General features: G+C 46.9%; 1 protein-coding gene across 2 annotated transcripts in view; it reads right to left on the bottom strand.

Annotated features, from left to right (window-relative positions):
• carm1 (coactivator-associated arginine methyltransferase 1) overlaps positions 1-19,259 on the bottom strand; it is a gene marked incomplete at its 5' end in the record, with an annotated part of 51,461 nt that overhangs the window by 3,419 nt on the left and 28,783 nt on the right. For both annotated transcript variants that reach the window (XM_080511470.1, XM_080511469.1), the window contains 8 exons: positions 2,415-2,492; positions 2,901-3,013; positions 3,181-3,270; positions 3,765-3,902; positions 4,179-4,268; positions 8,033-8,118; positions 8,198-8,279; positions 9,504-9,594. In XM_080511470.1, the coding sequence (XP_080367596.1) occupies positions 2,415-2,492; positions 2,901-3,013; positions 3,181-3,270; positions 3,765-3,902; positions 4,179-4,268; positions 8,033-8,118; positions 8,198-8,279; positions 9,504-9,594 (768 nt within the window). The remainder of the gene's footprint in view (positions 1-2,414; positions 2,493-2,900; positions 3,014-3,180; positions 3,271-3,764; positions 3,903-4,178; positions 4,269-8,032; positions 8,119-8,197; positions 8,280-9,503; positions 9,595-19,259) is intronic.

Genomic DNA, 19,259 nt, shown 5'->3' with positions numbered 1-19,259 from the left:
GGCGCAGTGTGTTTAGGGCGCAGTGTGTTTAGGGCGCAGTGTGTTTAGGGTGCAGTGTGTTTAGGGCGCAGTGTGTTTAGGGCGCAGTGTGTTTAGGGTGCAGTGTGTGTAGGCTGCAGTGTGTTTAGGGTGCAGTGTGTGTAGGGTGCAGTGTGTGTAGGGTGCAGTGTGTGTAGGGTGCAGTGTGTGTAGGGTGCAGTGTGTGTAGGGTGCAGTGTGTTTAGGGTGCAGTGTGTGTAGGCTGCAGTGTGTTTAGGGTGCAGTGTGTGTAGGCTGCAGTGTGTGTAGGCTGCAGTGTGCCTACGGGGTAGTATGTGTGCAGGTTGCAGTGTGTAGGCTGCAGTGTGTTTAGGGTGCAGTGTGTGTAGGGTGCAGTGTGTGTAGGGTGCAGTGTGTGTAGGCTGCAGTGTGTGTAGGCTGCAGTGTGTGTAGGGTGCAGTGTGTGTAGGCTGCAGTGTGTGTAGGCTGCAGTGTGTTTAGGGTGCAGTGTGTGTAGGCTGCAGTGTGCCTACGGGGTAGTATGTGTGCAGGTTGCAGTGTGTAGGCTGCAGTGTGTTTAGGGTGCAGTGTGTGTAGGCTGCAGTGTGTGTAGGGTGCAGTGTGTAGGCTGCAGTGTGTAGGCTGCAGTGTGCCTACGTGCAGTGTGTGTAGGGTGCAGTGTGTGTAGGGTGCAGTGTGTGTAGGGTGCAGTGTGTGTAGGCTGCAGTGTGTTTAGGGTGCAGTGTGTGTAGGCTGCAGTGTGTGTAGGGTGCAGTGTGTGTAGGGTGCAGTGTGTGTAGGGTGCAGTGTGTGTAGGCTGCAGTGTGTGTAGGCTGCAGTGTGTGTAGGGTGCAGTGTGTGTAGGCTGCAGTGTGTGTAGGCTGCAGTGTGTGTAGGCTGCAGTGTGTGTAGGCTGCAGTGTGTGTAGGGTGCAGTGTGTGTAGGGTGCAGTGTGTGTAGGCTGCAGTGTGTGTAGGGTGCAGTGTGTGTAGGCTGCAGTGTGTGAGGCTGCAGTGTGTGAGGCTGCAGTGTGTGTAGGCTGCAGTGTGTGTAGGGTGCAGTGTGTGTAGGCTGCAGTGTGTGTAGGCTGCAGTGTGTGTAGGCTGCAGTGTGTGTAGGCTGCAGTGTGTGAGGCTGCAGTGTGTGTAGGCTGCAGTGTGTGTAGGGTGCAGTGTGTGTAGGCTGCAGTGTGTGAGGCTGCAGTGTGTGTAGGCTGCAGTGTGTGTAGGGTGCAGTGTGTGTAGGCTGCAGTGTGTGTAGGCTGCAGTGTGTGAGGCTGCAGTGTGTGTAGGCTGCAGTGTGTGTAGGCTGCAGTGTGTGTAGGCTGCAGTGTGTGTAGGGTGCAGTGTGTGTAGGGTGCAGTGTGTGTAGGGTGCAGTGTGTGAGGCTGCAGTGTGTGTAGGGTGCAGTGTGTGAGGCTGCAGTGTGTGTAGGGTGCAGTGTGTGAGGCTGCAGTGTGTGAGGCTGCAGTGTGTGAGGCTGCAGTGTGTGAGGCTGCAGTGTGTAGGCTGCAGTGTGTAGGGTGCAGTGTGTTTAGGGTGCAGTGTGTTTAGGGTGCAGTGTGTGTAGGCTGCAGTGTGTGTAGGCTGCAGTGTGTGTAGGCTGCAGTGTGTGTAGGCTGCAGTGTGTTTAGGGTGCAGTGTGTGTAGGCTGCAGTGTGTGTAGGGTGCAGTGTGTGTAGGGTGCAGTGTGTGTAGGGTGCAGTGTGTGTAGGCTGCAGTGTGTGTAGGCTGCAGTGTGTAGGCTGCAGTGTGTGTAGGCTGCAGTGTGTGTAGGCTGCAGTGTGTGTAGGGTGCAGTGTGTGTAGGGTGCAGTGTGTGTAGGGTGCAGTGTGTGAGGCTGCAGTGTGTGTAGGGTGCAGTGTGTGAGGCTGCAGTGTGTGTAGGGTGCAGTGTGTGAGGCTGCAGTGTGTGAGGCTGCAGTGTGTGAGGCTGCAGTGTGTGAGGCTGCAGTGTGTAGGGTGCAGTGTGTTTAGGGTGCAGTGTGTTTAGGGTGCAGTGTGTTTAGGGTGCAGTGTGTGTAGGCTGCAGTGTGTGTAGGCTGCAGTGTGTGTAGGCTGCAGTGTGTGTAGGGTGCAGTGTGTGTAGGCTGCAGTGTGTGTAGGCTGCAGTGTGTGTAGGGTGCAGTGTGTGTAGGGTGCAGTGTGTGTAGGCTGCAGTGTGTAGGCTGCAGTGTGTGTAGGGTGCAGTGTGTAGGGTGCAGTGTGTTTAGGGTGCAGTGTGTTTAGGGTGCAGTGTGTTTAGGGTGCAGTGTGTGTAGGCTGCAGTGTGTGTAGGGTGCAGTGTGTGTAGGGTGCAGTGTGTGTAGGGTGCAGTGTGTGTAGGCTGCAGTGTGTGAGGCTGCAGTGTGTGAGGCTGCAGTGTGTGAGGGTGCAGTGTGTGTAGGGTGCAGTGTGTGTAGGGTGCAGTGTGTGTAGGCTGCAGTGGTGGTCCTACCCAGGGGGATGAGGTTGTTGTGAGACACTGGCGGGCCGCTGCCGATGACCGTGCTGAGGTCATAAGCTGCAGGCATCCCTGAAGAGCAGAGACAGACACACAGCAGTCACACCAACATCTCACCAGTGTTTGAACACGAGCTCTGGTTTGTGTTCCAGTGTGGAGCTGGGGCAGACCGTCACCGACCCAGGTCTGAACTAGTTCACTACAAGAGAAGCTCTTCTGTCAGTGTACACCTCGACCACTTCTGAGCTCCAAACTCAAGGGCGGAGGCTCTCTTTGGTGGAACCTAAAACTGAGCTGGAAAACGTATTTCACCAAACCTAGAGACAACAGGACAGAAGTCGGGAGGACAACCATCAAGAAGAATGACTGAAAACCACGTCGTTTGTCCTCATCTCGAATTCTGCAGCCCGTCTGTCATCAGATACATCCTGTTAGTGAGAAGAATGGCTAACAGAGGAGGAAGTGTGTGTGTGTGTTCACCTGATACAGCCATCCCCTGATTCATGCTATAGGCAGCCCCTGAGTTCCACATATTCTCAGAAGGGGAAGTGTAGTGTGAACCGGGAGGGGGGTTGGGGGTAGTGCCTGTATACCTGCAGAAGCAGACGGGCCCGGGTTGGAAACAGAACACACACAACTACACAACACATCTGTAGTGTGCGTGTGTGTGTGTGTGTGTGTGTGTGTGTGTGTGTGTGTGTGTGTGTGTGTGTGTGTGTGTAAAAGAGAGAGATTTGGAGCAAAGTGGCAAGTCCCTCACCTGAAAAAGGGGTTCTTCAAGTCCAGGAGGTTACTGGACTTTGATCCTGTCTGGTCCACCTGGGCAACAATACTGATGTCATAGCTCTGTCTGTGGGGACACACACACACACACACACACACACACACACACACACACACACACACACACACACACACACACACACACACACACACACACACACACACACACACACACACACACACACACACACACACACACACACACACACACACACACACACACACACACACACAGACACGTTACAAAACCTGCATGTTTGCTTGTGTATGAAGGATTTAACTTTATTGTACATTTTAAGTTACAACACTTATCTTGTGCCTCACCATTTCTTCACGTTAAAATATTTCATCATGAAACAAAACTAAGGACATTTGTTGCACCTTTGTAATTACGTGTCAATGCCGTTGGAAAGCAGGTTTAATTTACACTGAGAAACATTTGGGGTGTAATCAACTGATGCGAAGGACGGCAGAGTGGAATTCTTGTTCGACACTATCTTGAACACTGTGTTTTGTTCCATCGGTACAGAACCACGGAGCCCAGAAGACAAGGCAGCCCACCTCTTGTTGGCCACCAGCACCGCCGTGCCGGACAGCGTGTCCCCGGCCTTGGTGAAGAGAGGAGACTGCAGCAGGCAGCGGACCTGGTACCAGTGGGTGAGGGGCTCCGTGGGGGCGGTGGACAGCCATATTGTCATCCTGAAGGGGGAGGGGAGGGTTTCTGTTCGTTGTTACATCCCCTTTCACACAGATTTAGAGCTCGCATTCATTCACATGTCCTGAACTAATGTCGGTTAGTGGCATGAAGGACCAGCCTGCATTGCAGCCACCCCCAACAGGGGGGGGGGGCTCTGTGGAGTTTGCTGCACATCATCAAGCAGACATGCGGGAAACGGACACAACTCTCATCTTCTAGACTTTAACTTAGTGGATGCAGTAAATGTTTTGGACTGGGTTGCTTTGAGTCAAACTTACACTGATCCCATGAACGCCACGTCAAACCAGAAGGCCAAGCCATGCACCAGACCAGAGTGCATCATGTGGAACTTAAAGGGAATCTCTATCCTGCAGGGAAAAAACAAAAAGATCACATCATTTACAGAAATATGCTTTTCCAATCTACAGGTTGGGTTTTATGAAGAGTTGCTTTGGTTTTAGACCTTCACTGGTTATACTTCATGTTAAGATCTATTCACATGTCAAACAATGTACACAAATAAGAACCACCACCACACTTTCAGTTCCCCAGTGCTCTTCACACAGAATGGACAGAATGGAAGACTCACTGTCTATCAAACACATTTTCAGATCTCAGTTGAACCTGATTCCCAGTTATCCAGGTTCCACCCTGTAGAGCTCTGGGTTCTCTTCAATTGTAGCTTCATCTAAACCAACAACGCGTCTGTTGGATTCAATCCAGACAAAACTTGTCAAAGACATTTACCCCCCTCATTAGAAATCAATACTAGATCAGATCAACCTCTCTTTAATAACATGATATGTAACACAAGCCTTTTAGGTTGCTGTCGCTAAACCTCTTCTTAAAAAACACACCAGAGTTGACCCAGGTGTTTTAGCAAACTACAGCCCAAAATCCAACCTTCCTTTATTTCTAAAATACTAGAAAAAGTTGTTGCAAGTCACTACGTGACTATTTCTGTGCTAACGACCTGAGTCTTTCCAGTCAGGCTTTAGATTCATCACAGCACAGAGACAAGGTCAGAACTACTACTGATCTTCTCGTGGCTTCAGACAAAGGACTGGTCTCTGTTCTGGTCCTGGTAGACCTCAGTGCTGCTTTTCATACTACTGACCAGAACATCCTACTGCAGAGACTACAGAACACATCATCGCGGTTAAAGGTACTGCACTAAACTGGTTCCGATCAGTTTTATCAGACAGGTTACACTTCCTTCATGGTAATGACTCTTCAGCTCAGACTGACGTTAAACATGGAGTTCCACCTGGTTCTATGTCAGGTCCTATACTTTTTACATCATACATCAGGGGTTGGCAATTAAGTTTGGCTTTGGGCCAAAATGTCCTCTTCGACAGGCAAACCTGTCTTTCCTACTAAAAAACCTGGTTTTTCCTCATCTATACTATTTTATATTGCACAGCAATGTAGTTTAATACATTGATTTTTTCCAAATTAATGAATTTGCTATAGGCTGTTATTACCATGTCACCGCTTTGGCCACTCAAACACACCGTCTCACACAAGCCTGGATGAGCTGTAATCCTCTGCTTCTGAACTCAGATGCAACACAAGTTATATTTGGCCCACAACATCTGAGAGAGAAATTCTCTAAACATCTTGTTACACCGGATGGTGTTACTTTGACCTGCAGTACCACTGTGAAGAACCTGGGAGTTACTAGCATTTACCGTCGTGGTCTTTAATTCTCCACAAAACACACTCCATGTAAACATAAACAAAATGCACATGATGACGATCAAGATTTTTTTTAAGACGGACAGCGTCTTATACGAAATACTTAACAATGCAATGTACTAAAAGCCTGCTGGTGGCATCATAGATGGATGAAGCAGCTTCAAAAATGTACTCTGTATGGATGTGGAATAACTTAGTAGAAAGCAGTCGCCGTAGATCACAGCATTTGTCACGATCACCCCAAATATCTGACTCAGTCTGAATTTCACTGCAATTTATCTTTGGTTACAAGACCAGGACGATGGTCGTCTTGGAATCGGTCTCACAGTGCAACAGAGGACCACCGACTTAGAGCCAAGGCCAAAGATTTCACCACGATTGCAATCTTACGTCTGGGAGGGCTGAAGATTGGTCCGTGTGAAGTGGCTTTTAGAAAGGCAGGCACACTCTCACTTTTCAGTCAAGGCTTAAGAAATTTCTATTCAGTACAGCTTTCAGTTCGGGCTGGTTCAGGCACAATATGGTGAAGGTGTGCTTGAAGATTCTTAGACTTCCTGCTGAGCAGTGTGTTCTGAGTAGCAGGCATGTGGCCCATCTCACTGTACTGTCAGGGGGCTTTTCCACTGGAAAGAAGCAGGGGCTAGTTCGGAGCCAGGGGCCAGAGTTAGCACCAGTTCTTTGTATTTACACCGCCCAAAACCGGTTCTTAACAGGGGCTAAACCGGTGCTACGCTGGCTCCACTTCCTTCCTGGGCAAGCAAAGAACCAGCCTGGAGTCATCAGGTGGGGGCGGAGTTATCACTGGAGTTATCGCTACTTGCAAGGCGGAAGAGACTTGAACCGGTTTTCTGAAAACTACAACAAACACGGAGCCCCGGAGTGGTTATCGAGAAAAAAAATGAAAATAAAGCATTGGAACGATGTAATCAGTTGCTCTCTGAAATTAATAGGAGGGAATTTAATCCTTGACCGCGGTGCCGCGGCTCTCGAGGTGCAGAGCTCCTCCACTGCTCTCAGCTGCCTGAGATATCGACTTTAGAAGCAGGTTTCCATTGTTTTCACACTTTTCATCGTATCATCATTGTAACCAACTTCACTTTCATGTCTTGTTTTGCGTTATGACCGCAGGCTGTGGCGCTGCAGCCGCTGAGCAAGGCAGCGTGAGGCTGCATTGCCCTCTGCTGTGAGACGCTCCAATATTTTCTACCACAGACCTTTATAATGAAGTGATACTTTTGGTTCATCACAAACTAAAAATCAAACTACATACTACTGTCAATGAAAGATGGATTTTTTAACCATAAAATGAGCCTTTGAGTGGCTTCATGTGAAAGAGAAATTTAATCAGTGTGTGTTCACGTAGGTTTCCATTATAAACGGCTGTAGAGCTGCGTTCTATTATTCTACACCTCCATTCCTCCTGATGTTGAAGCATTTGATTCAGACACGTCCAGAAATAAAGTGAAAGGAGCAGAAATTCACTATGTAATGCCCACATGTTGAAAAATATGTCCCAAGCTCATTCACGTGTTTTTTTTCCCCTCTCTCTGGCCACTCCGCAGCTCCGGACGCAAACAGATGTGAAAAAACACCAATAGAGTGACGAGGAGACTCAATGTGTTCCGTCTCTTTTGTCTGCATGAGAGGTTCAGGACAGACTAGATGGACCCAGACCAAACAGATGAATACAGTCCATCTCCTCGTTCTTCTATATGAGCGCTGATCGGCGAAATCAGTGATGTATCACATTTTGGAGTGATGTAATGACGTGGCTCTGGCTTGACTCCGTTAACGGTGGAAAAAGAACCAGTTCTTTGGCGGTGCTCATTTAAGAACTGGGCCTGGCACCGGCCCTGAACGAGCTTCTGGTTCTTTCTGGTGGAAAAGCCCTACCAGTGACTCAACACATACTCTGCTCCCTGCATCTGGTTCTGTTGTCCAGCCTGTACGCCCCAATGAAGGAGAGCGACCTTTGTCCCCAGTGCTGCTCTCCTCCTGAACTTTAAGGGGTTACAATAATCTCAAGCTTTGTGTAGTAGTGTCTCATGTGCAACATCACAATGGCGTTGCACAATTATTTAGTAAGACACACTTATACCTTTACACTGTACAATATTGCTGCCTATTCTGTTGTTTCAATTGCCTCTTCAATATACAATTGCTACGCGCGCACCCCCACTATTTCCTGCTTCTGATAATACTAACAGAAATGCAGCAGTAACAGTAAGTTTGCCAATAGTAATAGTAAAAAGATTGAAAAAAAATATTTTGCAGGATTTGTCTATGTTTATTTTAACTTAAGTTAATGACAGTTAGACACAGGACCCCGAACACAATTCATTAAGTTACTCCTGCCTTTTTTTTCTAAAGAGTCTGGATCATTGAGCAATGATTAAATAAATGTCCAGTTTCTGGGAGGTTTCTTCAAACCCACCTGTAAAGATCTTCTTCTTTGGCCTCCAAGAAGTTGACTGTGTATTTGACTGACTTGGCCATCAGAATACGGATATCAAATGTGTCCTGGAGGGGAAAGAACAACACTTAACACTCATTCACATCTGTCACTTTGAGATCTAACACAGAGCGACTCGTCACTCACCACAATTGGCTGACGGAAATACTCGTCCACTGCTGCCCCCCGCAGGGCAGAGAGGTCAACACCGTGGAAAGACGGCTGGTACCTGAGGGCAAAATACAACTGGTGAAGACTGGAGTTAAGCAAACAAAACATTCTACCTTCAGTCATGTGACTCGGCAGGACAGTGACGAGCAACACAGCTCATCAGGGTTCATTTCCACGATGCAACACTGACAGCCCTGTTATATGTCAACTCTTTGAAATAAGAAAACTCTGAATAGTTTAGAGTTTAAAACCTGTGTCGATACTTTGGTTGTATCTGTGACATGCATATGATGCGGGAATATATTTTCTTGGTCTTCAACATTTATTGGTTTAATCATGGGCAACAATAGAATTGTTGGTTCACGAATGATAGAAAAAGTAATCCCCATGACTGGATTTTAGAATAACATCATTTGAAACTTTGATTTCCAGGGCAGGATGTATTTTGTAATAATAACGTTTTAGTTGTGACAAACTACATCTGCCAAATCCAGCAAGGAAACTTTGATTAAACTAAAAATTTAAGTTTGTATGATGGTAAAACAAAATAAATCAGGGCACTTCCTGAACATTAACTTTACTCTCTATGTTTGTTCTTGAACCTCAATGCTAAAATGAAAGAAAGAAAGAAAAAAGTCAGTTTTCTCTCTGCTGACACAGCTTCAACATCATTGAACCAACTAACGCAGGGGCGTCAAACATTTCAGTTGAGGGGCCACATCCACCCTAATCTAACCTCTGGAGGCCCAACAAGTCAAACAGAACATGTTAAACTGCAGATATGGACAAATGCAAAGTCTTTCCTTCTTTTCATCCTTTTGTAACTGCAACAATTTGCCAGTCTATTCTCAAATTTACATATTAAAGGAAATCAGATATTATATTTGCAACAACAACAAAAACCAACTCCTCAGTCACCTGTATCTGGATATCATATTTTTATTCAGTATTAAAACAATTTGTCATCATCTGGAAATCGTTTTGAGTTTACGTGTCTAAAGTATCATTTCACATAAGTAGGACTCGTTGTTTTATTGTGAAATGCGTTGCGTCAAGTGACCTCCACAGATGCATTAATGTCGGGGGGTCAAATTCTGACCAAGGGCGGTTTTGAATGTCATTTCTGACAATCTAGTGTTTTTAGATCAGCCTCTGTCAGTTTTCATATTTAGACTTAAAAAAAAGATCCTCTGGCGGGCCGGTCCTGGCCCGCGGGCCGCATGTTGGACACCCCTGAGCTAACGATTCAACCACTGAGTCTTTCAGCCAAACGTTCTCTTACCAGAAGTTAGCCTTGGTGAACTGTTCCATGTAGAGCTGCTCATCTGTGAAGGGAGCCAGGTGGACGTCTCCAATGGTGGGGAACATCTTACCTGAAACGCAGTTTTGAGGTGGTTTACGTTTCTGGCTTCGACAATAAATTTCATTCTGTCCGACCTCCATTCATCCACCCTTTGTACAGTGGGGAGAACAAGTATTGATACACTGCTGATTTTTGACGTTTTCCCACCTACAAAGCATGTAGAGGTGTGTAATTTGTATTAAAGGTACTCTGTGCCTCTGTGAGGGACACAATCTAAAACAAAAATGCAGAAAATCACAGTGGATGATTTTTAAATAATTTCCATTGTACTGCATGACATAAGTATTTGATGGCCTATCAACCAGTAACAATTTAGGCTCCCACAGACCTGTTAGTTCTTCTTTAACCCTCTGGGTCTGAAGCATTTTGTGCCGTTTTTCACTACAACTGATTTTTCCTTTATATCTCAAATATAAAATCCATAAACCTTGCCTTTTTTAGTGTCATTTTGTTCAGGACAACCTCATAAATACAGCTCTGATGTATTGTTTTCACTTTGGCATACTTTATTAACACAGTGGATCTAAAAACACCATAAAACTACAAATTCGGTTGGGAAAAACAGATTTATTGATGATAAAATTCATAGATATGCGCAACGAATCATTTTGTTTACTTGTGAAGTAAATCTAAACTATAACTAAAATTTATCAAAACAGGACAAAAAAAACAGTTGTATGTTTTTGTAAAACTATTTACAAAAGGTCACACATATAATGTCAGGTGAAGAAAATTTTTTTTTGTGCCACTCAAAAAAACAGATTGTGTCCAACACAACACAGAGGGACACGTCACACATGACATGTCCATGGAGTGTCTTTCCTTTTCTTGTGTTCCTGCAGGCAATGTTTACATTTTAGCCTTTGGCTGTTGTGGTGGAGCTGGAATGATGGGGACAGGGGTGGGGGACAGCTGTCCTGGTCTGGGGGACACCTGTCCTGGTCTGGGGGACACCTGTCCTGGTCTGGGGGACACCTGCCTCCCCTCTAACAAAACGAAGCTGGGGTCGTCAATATTGTCATCAGAATCACTCTCAAACTCGCTGTCAGACTCGATGCTCTTCTCCTTCAATAAAAATAAAAAGTTGGAGCGCCTGACCGACGTTCATAAGGCGTCATTGTTTTGATAAAAAAAAAAAAAAAAAAAGAGTTCACTTGAAACTCTCTAATATAAATCTCAACTCACTCTCGCCGTCTCCGTCTCGCTTGGTTTACTTTTTCACGGTAAACGAACCAAAACGACACAACTATGGAAACCTTTGATTGGACATGGGCTCTTCTTCTCAACCAATGAGTGAAAGGTATACTGGCACATTACGAGCAGTGTCTTTTTTGCTACTCTGCTACTTTCACTTTGTTGTAGAAGCACTCCTGACTGGTCTTCTGCACCTGACACGCACTAAAATGTCACGGAAAAACACGGACAGAGTTTTCTTCATATCGCCACTTTGATTTGGGCAATCAACATAATTTTAAAACGATCTTGTAGTTTTATATCTGCATATATCTGATGACGCTGCACTGTGACGCTACTGCCTTTTAAAACGGTCATGTGATGAAGATGCACCGGTGCGTCTGCCGGCCACAGAGGTTTAAGAAGCCCTCCTGTTCTCCACTCACTACCTGTATTAACTGCACCTGTTTGAACTCGCTACCTGTATAAAAGACACCTGTCCACACACTCAAACAATGGCCAAGACCAGAGAGCTGTGCAAGGACATCAGGGATAAAAAGGCTGGGCTGGGCTCCAGGACAAGAGAAGCAGCTTGGTGAGAAGGCAACAACTGTTGGTGCAATTATCAGAAAATGGAAGAAGTTCAAGACGACGGTCAATCTCCCTCGGTCTGGAGCGCCATGCAAGATCTCTCCTCGTGGGGCATCAATGATCATGAGGACAGTGAGGGATGAGCCCAGAACCACATGGCAGGACCTGGTCAATGACCTGGAGAGAGCTGGACCACAGTCTCAAAGAAAACCATCAGTAACACTCCGCCGTCATGGATTAATGTCCTGTACTGCACACAAGCTCCTCCTGCTCAAGCCAGCGCATGTCAAGGTCCGTCTGAAGTTTGCCAATGACCATGTGGATGATCCAGAGGAGGAATGGGAGAAGGTCATGTGGTGTGAAGAGACAAAAGGAGCTTTTTGGTCTAAACTCCACTCGCCGTGTTTGGAGAAAGAAGGATGAGTACAACCCCAACAACACCATCCAACTGTGAACATGGAGGTGAAACATCATTCTTTGGGGATGCTTTCTGCAAAGGGGACGGGACGACTGCACCGTGTTGAGGGGAGGATGGATGAAACCATGTATGGTGAGATCTGGGCCAACAATCTCCTCCCCTCAGTAAGAGCACTGAAGATGGGTCGTGGCTGGTCTTCCAGCAGGACAACGACCTGGAACACTCAGCCAGCGCAACTAAGGAGTGTCTTACCCCGACCCCTCTGAAATGCGTGTTCACGAGAGTCTGAGGGGAAGGGCTATTCACCCCTCTAAATGGAGCTTTTACAGATGCACACTTTAAACAGAGGGGTAGGAGGACATGGCGCCAAAGGACTCGCATTTCACATATACAGTGGCTTGCAAAAGTATTCATACCCCTTGAACTTTTCCACATTTTGTCACATTACACGCCACAAACGTACATATATTTTATTGGAATTTTATGTGAAAGACCAACACAAAGTGTCACACAATTGTGAAGTACAAAGAAAATTATACATGACTTTACATTTTTTTCACAAATAAACACTGAAAAGTGCAGCGTACAAAAGTATTCAGCCCCCTTTTCTCTGAGTGCAACCAATTACCTTCAGACGCTGCCTGATGACTGCTGAATGAGTGAATGTTGAACTAATGACTAAATAGAGTCCACCTGTGTGTAATGTAATCTCAGTTCAAATACAGCTGTTCTGTGACGACCTCAGAGGTTTGTTAAGAGAATATTGGGGAGCAAACAGGACCATGAAGTCCAAGGAACACACCAGACTGGTCAGACATAAAGTTGTGGAGAAGTTTAAAGCAGGTTAGGCTATAAACAGATTTCCCAAGCTTTGAACATCTCACGGAGCACTGTTCATACATTATCCGGAAATGTAAAGAGTCTGGCACAACTGCAAACCTACCAAGACACGGCCGTCCAGCTAAAGTTCCAGGCCGAACAAGGAGAGCACTGACCAGAGATGCAGCCAAGAGGCCCATGGTGACTCTGGACCAACTGCAGACATCCACAGCTCCGGTGGGGGAATCTGTCCACAGGACAACTATTGGGCTGCACTCCACACATCTGGCCTTTATGGAAGAGTGGCAAGAAGAAAGCCATAAGAAGTCCCGTTGGCAGTTTGCCAGAAACCATGTGGGGACACAGCAAACATGTGGAAGAAGGTGATCTGGTCACATGAGATGAAAATGCAAAACGTTATGTGTGGTGGAAACCGAACACTGCACATCACCGTGAACACACCGTCCCCACTGTCCAACATGGTGGTGGAACCATCATGCTCTGGGTGCTGCTCTTCAGCAGGGACAGGGAAGTTGGTCACAGTTGATGGAAGATGGATGGAGCCAAATCCAGGGAAAGAAAACCTGTTGGAGTCTGCAAAAGACTTGAGACTGGGGCGGAGGTTCACCTTCCAGCAGGACCACCATCCTAAACATAAAGACTTGAGACTGGAGGGTCACCTTCCAGCAGGACCACCATCCTAAACATAAAGACTTGAGACTGGAGGTTCACCTTCCAGCAGGACCACCATCCTAAACATAAAGACTTGAGACTGGAGGTTCACCTTCCAGCAGGACCACCATCCTAAACATAAAGACTTGAGACTGGAGGGTCACCTTCCAGCAGGACAACCATCCTAAACATAAAGACTTGAGACTGGAGGGTCACCTTCCAGCAGGACCACCATCCTAAACATAAAGACTTGAGACTGGAGGTTCACCTTCCAGCAGGACCACCATCCTAAACATAAAGACTTGAGACTGGAGGTTCACCTTCCAGCAGGACACCATCCTAAACATAAAGACTTGAGACTGGAGGGTCACCTTCCAGCAGGACCACCAAACTAAACATAAAGACTTGAGACTGGAGGTTCACCTTCCAGCAGGACCACCATCCTAAACATAAAGACTTGAGACTGGAGGTTCACCTTCCAGCAGGACCACCATCCTAAACATAAAGACTTGAGACTGGAGGTTCACCTTCCAGCAGGACACCATCCTAAACATAAAGACTTGAGACTGGAGGGTCACCTTCCAGCAGGACCACCATCCTAAACATAAAGACTTGAGACTGGAGGTTCACCTTCCAGCAGGACAACCATCCTAAACATAAAGACTTGAGACTGGAGGGTCACCTTCCAGCAGGACCACCATCCTAAACATAAAGACTTGAGACTGGAGGTTCACCTTCCAGCAGGACACCATCCTAAACATAAAGACTTGAGACTGGAGGTTCACCTTCCAGCAGGACCACCATCCTAAACATAAAGACTTGAGACTGGAGGGTCACCTTCCAGCAGGACCACCATCCTAAACATAAAGACTTGAGACTGGAGGTTCACCTTCCAGCAGGACCACCATCCTAAACATAAAGACTTGAGACTGGAGGGTCACCTTCCAGCAGGACCACCATCCTAAACATAAAGACTTGAGACTGGAGGTTCACCTTCCAGCAGGACAACCATCCTAAACATAAAGACTTGAGACTGGAGGGTCACCTTCCAGCAGGACCACCATCCTAAACATAAAGACTTGAGACTGGAGGTTCACCTTCCAGCAGGACACCATCCTAAACATAAAGACTTGAGACTGGAGGTTCACCTTCCAGCAGGACCACCATCCTAAACATAAAGACTTGAGACTGGAGGGTCACCTTCCAGCAGGACCACCATCCTAAACATAAAGACTTGAGACTGGAGGTTCACCTTCCAGCAGGACAACCATCCTAAACATAAAGACTTGAGACTGGAGGTTCACCTTCCAGCAGGACCACCATCCTAAACATAAAGACTTGAGACTGGAGGTTCACCTTCCAGCAGGACCACCATCCTAAACATAAAGACTTGAGACTGGAGGGTCACCTTCCAGCAGGACACCCAACTAAACATAAAGACTTGAGACTGGAGGTTCACCTTCCAGCAGGACCACCATCCTAAACATAAAGACTTGAGACTGGAGGTTCACCTTCCAGCAGGACCACCATCCTAAACATAAAGACTTGAGACTGGAGGTTCACCTTCCAGCAGGACCACCATCCTAAACATAAAGACTTGAGACTGGAGGGTCACCTTCCAGCAGGACACCCAACTAAACATAAAGACTTGAGACTGGAGGTTCACCTTCCAGCAGGACACCCAACTAAACATAAAGACTTGAGACTGGAGGTTCCCCTTCCAGCAGGACCACCATCCTAAACATAAAGACTTGAGACTGGAGGGTCACCTTCCAGCAGGACCACCATCCTAAACATAAAGACTTGAGACTGGAGGGTCACCTTCCAGCAGGACCACCATCCTAAACATAAAGACTTGAGACTGGAGGTTCCCCTTCCAGCAGGACACCCAACTAAACATAAAGACTTGAGACTGGAGGTTCACCTTCCAGCAGGACCACCATCCTAAACATAAAGACTTGAGACTGGAGGTTCACCTTCCAGCAGGACCACCATCCTAAACATAAAGACTTGAGACTGGAGGTTCACCTTCCAGCAGGACCACCATCCTAAACATAAAGACTTGAGACTGAGGTGGAGGGTCACCTTCCAGCAGGACCACCATCCTAAACATAAAGACTTGAGACTGAGGTGGAGGGTCACCTTCCAGCAGGACCACCATCCTAAACATAAAGACTTGAGACTGAGGTGGAGGGTCACCTTCCAGCAGGACCACCATCCTAAACATAAAGACTTGAGACTGGAGGTTCCCCTTCCAGCAGGACCACCATCCTAAACATAAAGACTTGAGACTGGAGGGTCACCTTCCAGCAGGACCACCATCCTAAACATAAAGACTTGAGACTGGAGGGTCACCTTCCAGCAGGACCACCATCCTAAACATAAAGACTTGAGACTGGAGGGTCACCTTCCAGCAGGACACCCAACTAAACATAAAGACTTGAGACTGGAGGTTCACCTTCCAGCAGGACCACCATCCTAAACATAAAGACTTGAGACTGGAGGTTCACCTTCCAGCAGGACCACCATCCTAAACATAAAGACTTGAGACTGGAGGTTCACCTTCCAGCAGGACCACCATCCTAAACATAAAGACTTGAGACTGGAGGGTCACCTTCCAGCAGGACACCCAACTAAACATAAAGACTTGAGACTGGAGGTTCACCTTCCAGCAGGACACCCAACTAAACATAAAGACTTGAGACTGGAGGTTCCCCTTCCAGCAGGACCACCATCCTAAACATAAAGACTTGAGACTGGAGGGTCACCTTCCAGCAGGACCACCATCCTAAACATAAAGACTTGAGACTGGAGGGTCACCTTCCAGCAGGACCACCATCCTAAACATAAAGACTTGAGACTGGAGGGTCACCTTCCAGCAGGACCACCATCCTAAACATAAAGACTTGAGACTGGAGGGTCACCTTCCAGCAGGACCACCATCCTAAACATAAAGACTTGAGACTGGAGGTTCACCTTCCAGCAGGACCACCATCCTAAACATAAAGACTTGAGACTGGAGGTTCACCTTCCAGCAGGACCACCATCCTAAACATAAAGACTTGAGACTGGAGGTTCACCTTCCAGCAGGACCACCATCCTAAACATAAAGACTTGAGACTGAGGTGGAGGGTCACCTTCCAGCAGGACCACCATCCTAAACATAAAGACTTGAGACTGAGGTGGAGGGTCACCTTCCAGCAGGACCACCATCCTAAACATAAAGACTTGAGACTGAGGTGGAGGGTCACCTTCCAGCAGGACCACCATCCTAAACATAAAGACTTGAGACTGGAGGTTCCCCTTCCAGCAGGACCACCATCCTAAACATAAAGACTTGAGACTGGAGGGTTACCTTCCAGCAGGACCACCATCCTAAACATAAAGACTTGAGACTGGAGGGTCACCTTCCAGCAGGACCACCATCCTAAACATAAAGACTTGAGACTGGAGGGTCACCTTCCAGCAGGACACCCAACTAAACATAAAGACTTGAGACTGGAGGTTCACCTTCCAGCAGGACCACCATCCTAAACATAAAGACTTGAGACTGGAGGTTCACCTTCCAGCAGGACCACCATCCTAAACATAAAGACTTGAGACTGGAGGTTCACCTTCCAGCAGGACCACCATCCTAAACATAAAGACTTGAGACTGGAGGGTCACCTTCCAGCAGGACACCCAACTAAACATAAAGACTTGAGACTGGAGGTTCACCTTCCAGCAGGACACCCAACTAAACATAAAGACTTGAGACTGGAGGTTCCCCTTCCAGCAGGACCACCATCCTAAACATAAAGACTTGAGACTGGAGGGTCACCTTCCAGCAGGACCACCATCCTAAACATAAAGACTTGAGACTGGAGGGTCACCTTCCAGCAGGACCACCATCCTAAACATAAAGACTTGAGACTGGAGGGTCACCTTCCAGCAGGACCACCATCCTAAACATAAAGACTTGAGACTGGAGGGTCACCTTCCAGCAGGACCACCATCCTAAACATAAAGACTTGAGACTGGAGGTTCACCTTCCAGCAGGACCACCATCCTAAACATAAAGACTTGAGACTGGAGGTTCACCTTCCAGCAGGACCACCATCCTAAACATAAAGACTTGAGACTGGAGGTTCACCTTCCAGCAGGACCACCATCCTAAACATAAAGACTTGAGACTGGAGGGTCACCTTCCAGCAGGACACCCAACTAAACATAAAGACTTGAGACTGGAGGTTCACCTTCCAGCAGGACACCCAACTAAACATAAAGACTTGAGACTGGAGGTTCCCCTTCCAGCAGGACCACCATCCTAAACATAAAGACTTGAGACTGGAGGGTCACCTTCCAGCAGGACCACCATCCTAAACATAAAGACTTGAGACTGGAGGGTCACCTTCCAGCAGGACCACCATCCTAAACATAAAGACTTGAGACTGGAGGGTCACCTTCCAGCAGGACCACCATCCTAAACATAAAGACTTGAGACTGGAGGGTCACCTTCCAGCAGGACCACCATCCTAAACATAAAGACTTGAGACTGGAGGTTCACCTTCCAGCAGGACCACCATCCTAAACATAAAGACTTGAGACTGGAGGTTCACCTTCCAGCAGGACCACCATCCTAAACATAAAGACTTGAGACTGGAGGTTCACCTTCCAGCAGGACCACCATCCTAAACATAAAGACTTGAGACTGGAGGTTCACCTTCCAGCAGGACAACCATCCTAAACATAAAGACTTGAGACTGGAGGTTCACCTTCCAGCAGGACCACCATCCTAAACATAAAGACTTGAGACTGGAGGGTCACCTTCCAGCAGGACCACCAAACTAAACATAACACCAGGGCTACAATGGAATAGTTTAAACCAAAACATATTCATGTGTTACAATGGCCCAGTCAAAGTTCTGACCTAAATCCCATCGAGAATCTGTGGCAAGATCTGAAAACTGCCGTTCACAAACGCTCTCCATGTAATTTGACTGAGCTTGAGTTGTCTCTCAGTCTCCAGATGTGCAAGGCTGGTAGAGAGAGACCCCAAAAGACTTGCAGCTGGAATTGCAGCAAAAGGCGGTTCCACAAAGTATTGACTCAGGGGAGCTGAATAGTTTTGCACGCGACACTTTTCAGTGTTTTATTTGTGAAAAAAATGTAAAGTCATGTATAATGTTCTTTGCACTTCACAACTGTGTGACACTTTGTGTTGGTCTTTCACATAAAATTCCAATAAAATATATGTATGTTTGTGGCGTGTAATGTGACAAAATGTGGAAAAGTTCAAGGGGTATGAATACTTTTGCAAGCCACTGTATACGCTTCTAAAGTTACATAAACCTGTTGTGTTTTATACGAGTAAGAGCGGCAGTAGTGCTGCCGTATGGAGCTTCCGTGTGTATTTGTTCCGTAGAGACCGTGTTTATAACATTTTATTATTACACTGTAGAGTTCCAAAGTATTCTAATATTGGTGTTTTGAAAACAGGGACTCCCGAGCAAACAAGGAAGCTCCTCCGCTTTCGTATGGTGAATGAGGAAATATTTCTGAAGTCCAAATACAGCGCAGCAACTGAAGTAATCCATGTCTCCGTCTATTTCTTCACTTTGATGTGGAAAGGCGGAAAACAAAGCAGCCAAGCTACTGCAACACGTTGAATTTAGGACGGCAGGACGATGCTCCTGCTGGAAAATCAACAAACATCCGTGGCTCACCTCTGCTGATATAACGGCGCCGTATTATGACGTCAAAACTGTGAGATGGAGCGAGAGGGGCGGGGCTGAGCAGAGGGAGAGGGGCGGGGCTGAGCAGAGGGAGAGGGGTGTCCCAAATCTAAGGGCTGAAACTTTTATCCCTTTGCCTTTGCCCTCGTTTTGGAGGTGAAGGCAGAGGCGGAGGGCTACAAAAGAGAATTGGGATCGGGCCTTTGTCACATTATGTGAACAAACAGAACAAATGTTCTGGAACACAAACATGTTGTCAGCTTCACTCAGAGCAAGTCAAGAAGGTAA

Source organism: Blennius ocellaris (genome assembly GCF_963422515.1).
Source record: "Blennius ocellaris genome assembly, chromosome: 16".
Classification (NCBI taxonomy): domain Eukaryota; kingdom Metazoa; phylum Chordata; class Actinopteri; order Blenniiformes; family Blenniidae; genus Blennius; species Blennius ocellaris.
The sequence above is the reverse complement of the archived record's forward strand: the minus strand, read 5'-3'. Positions and strand labels throughout refer to the sequence as shown.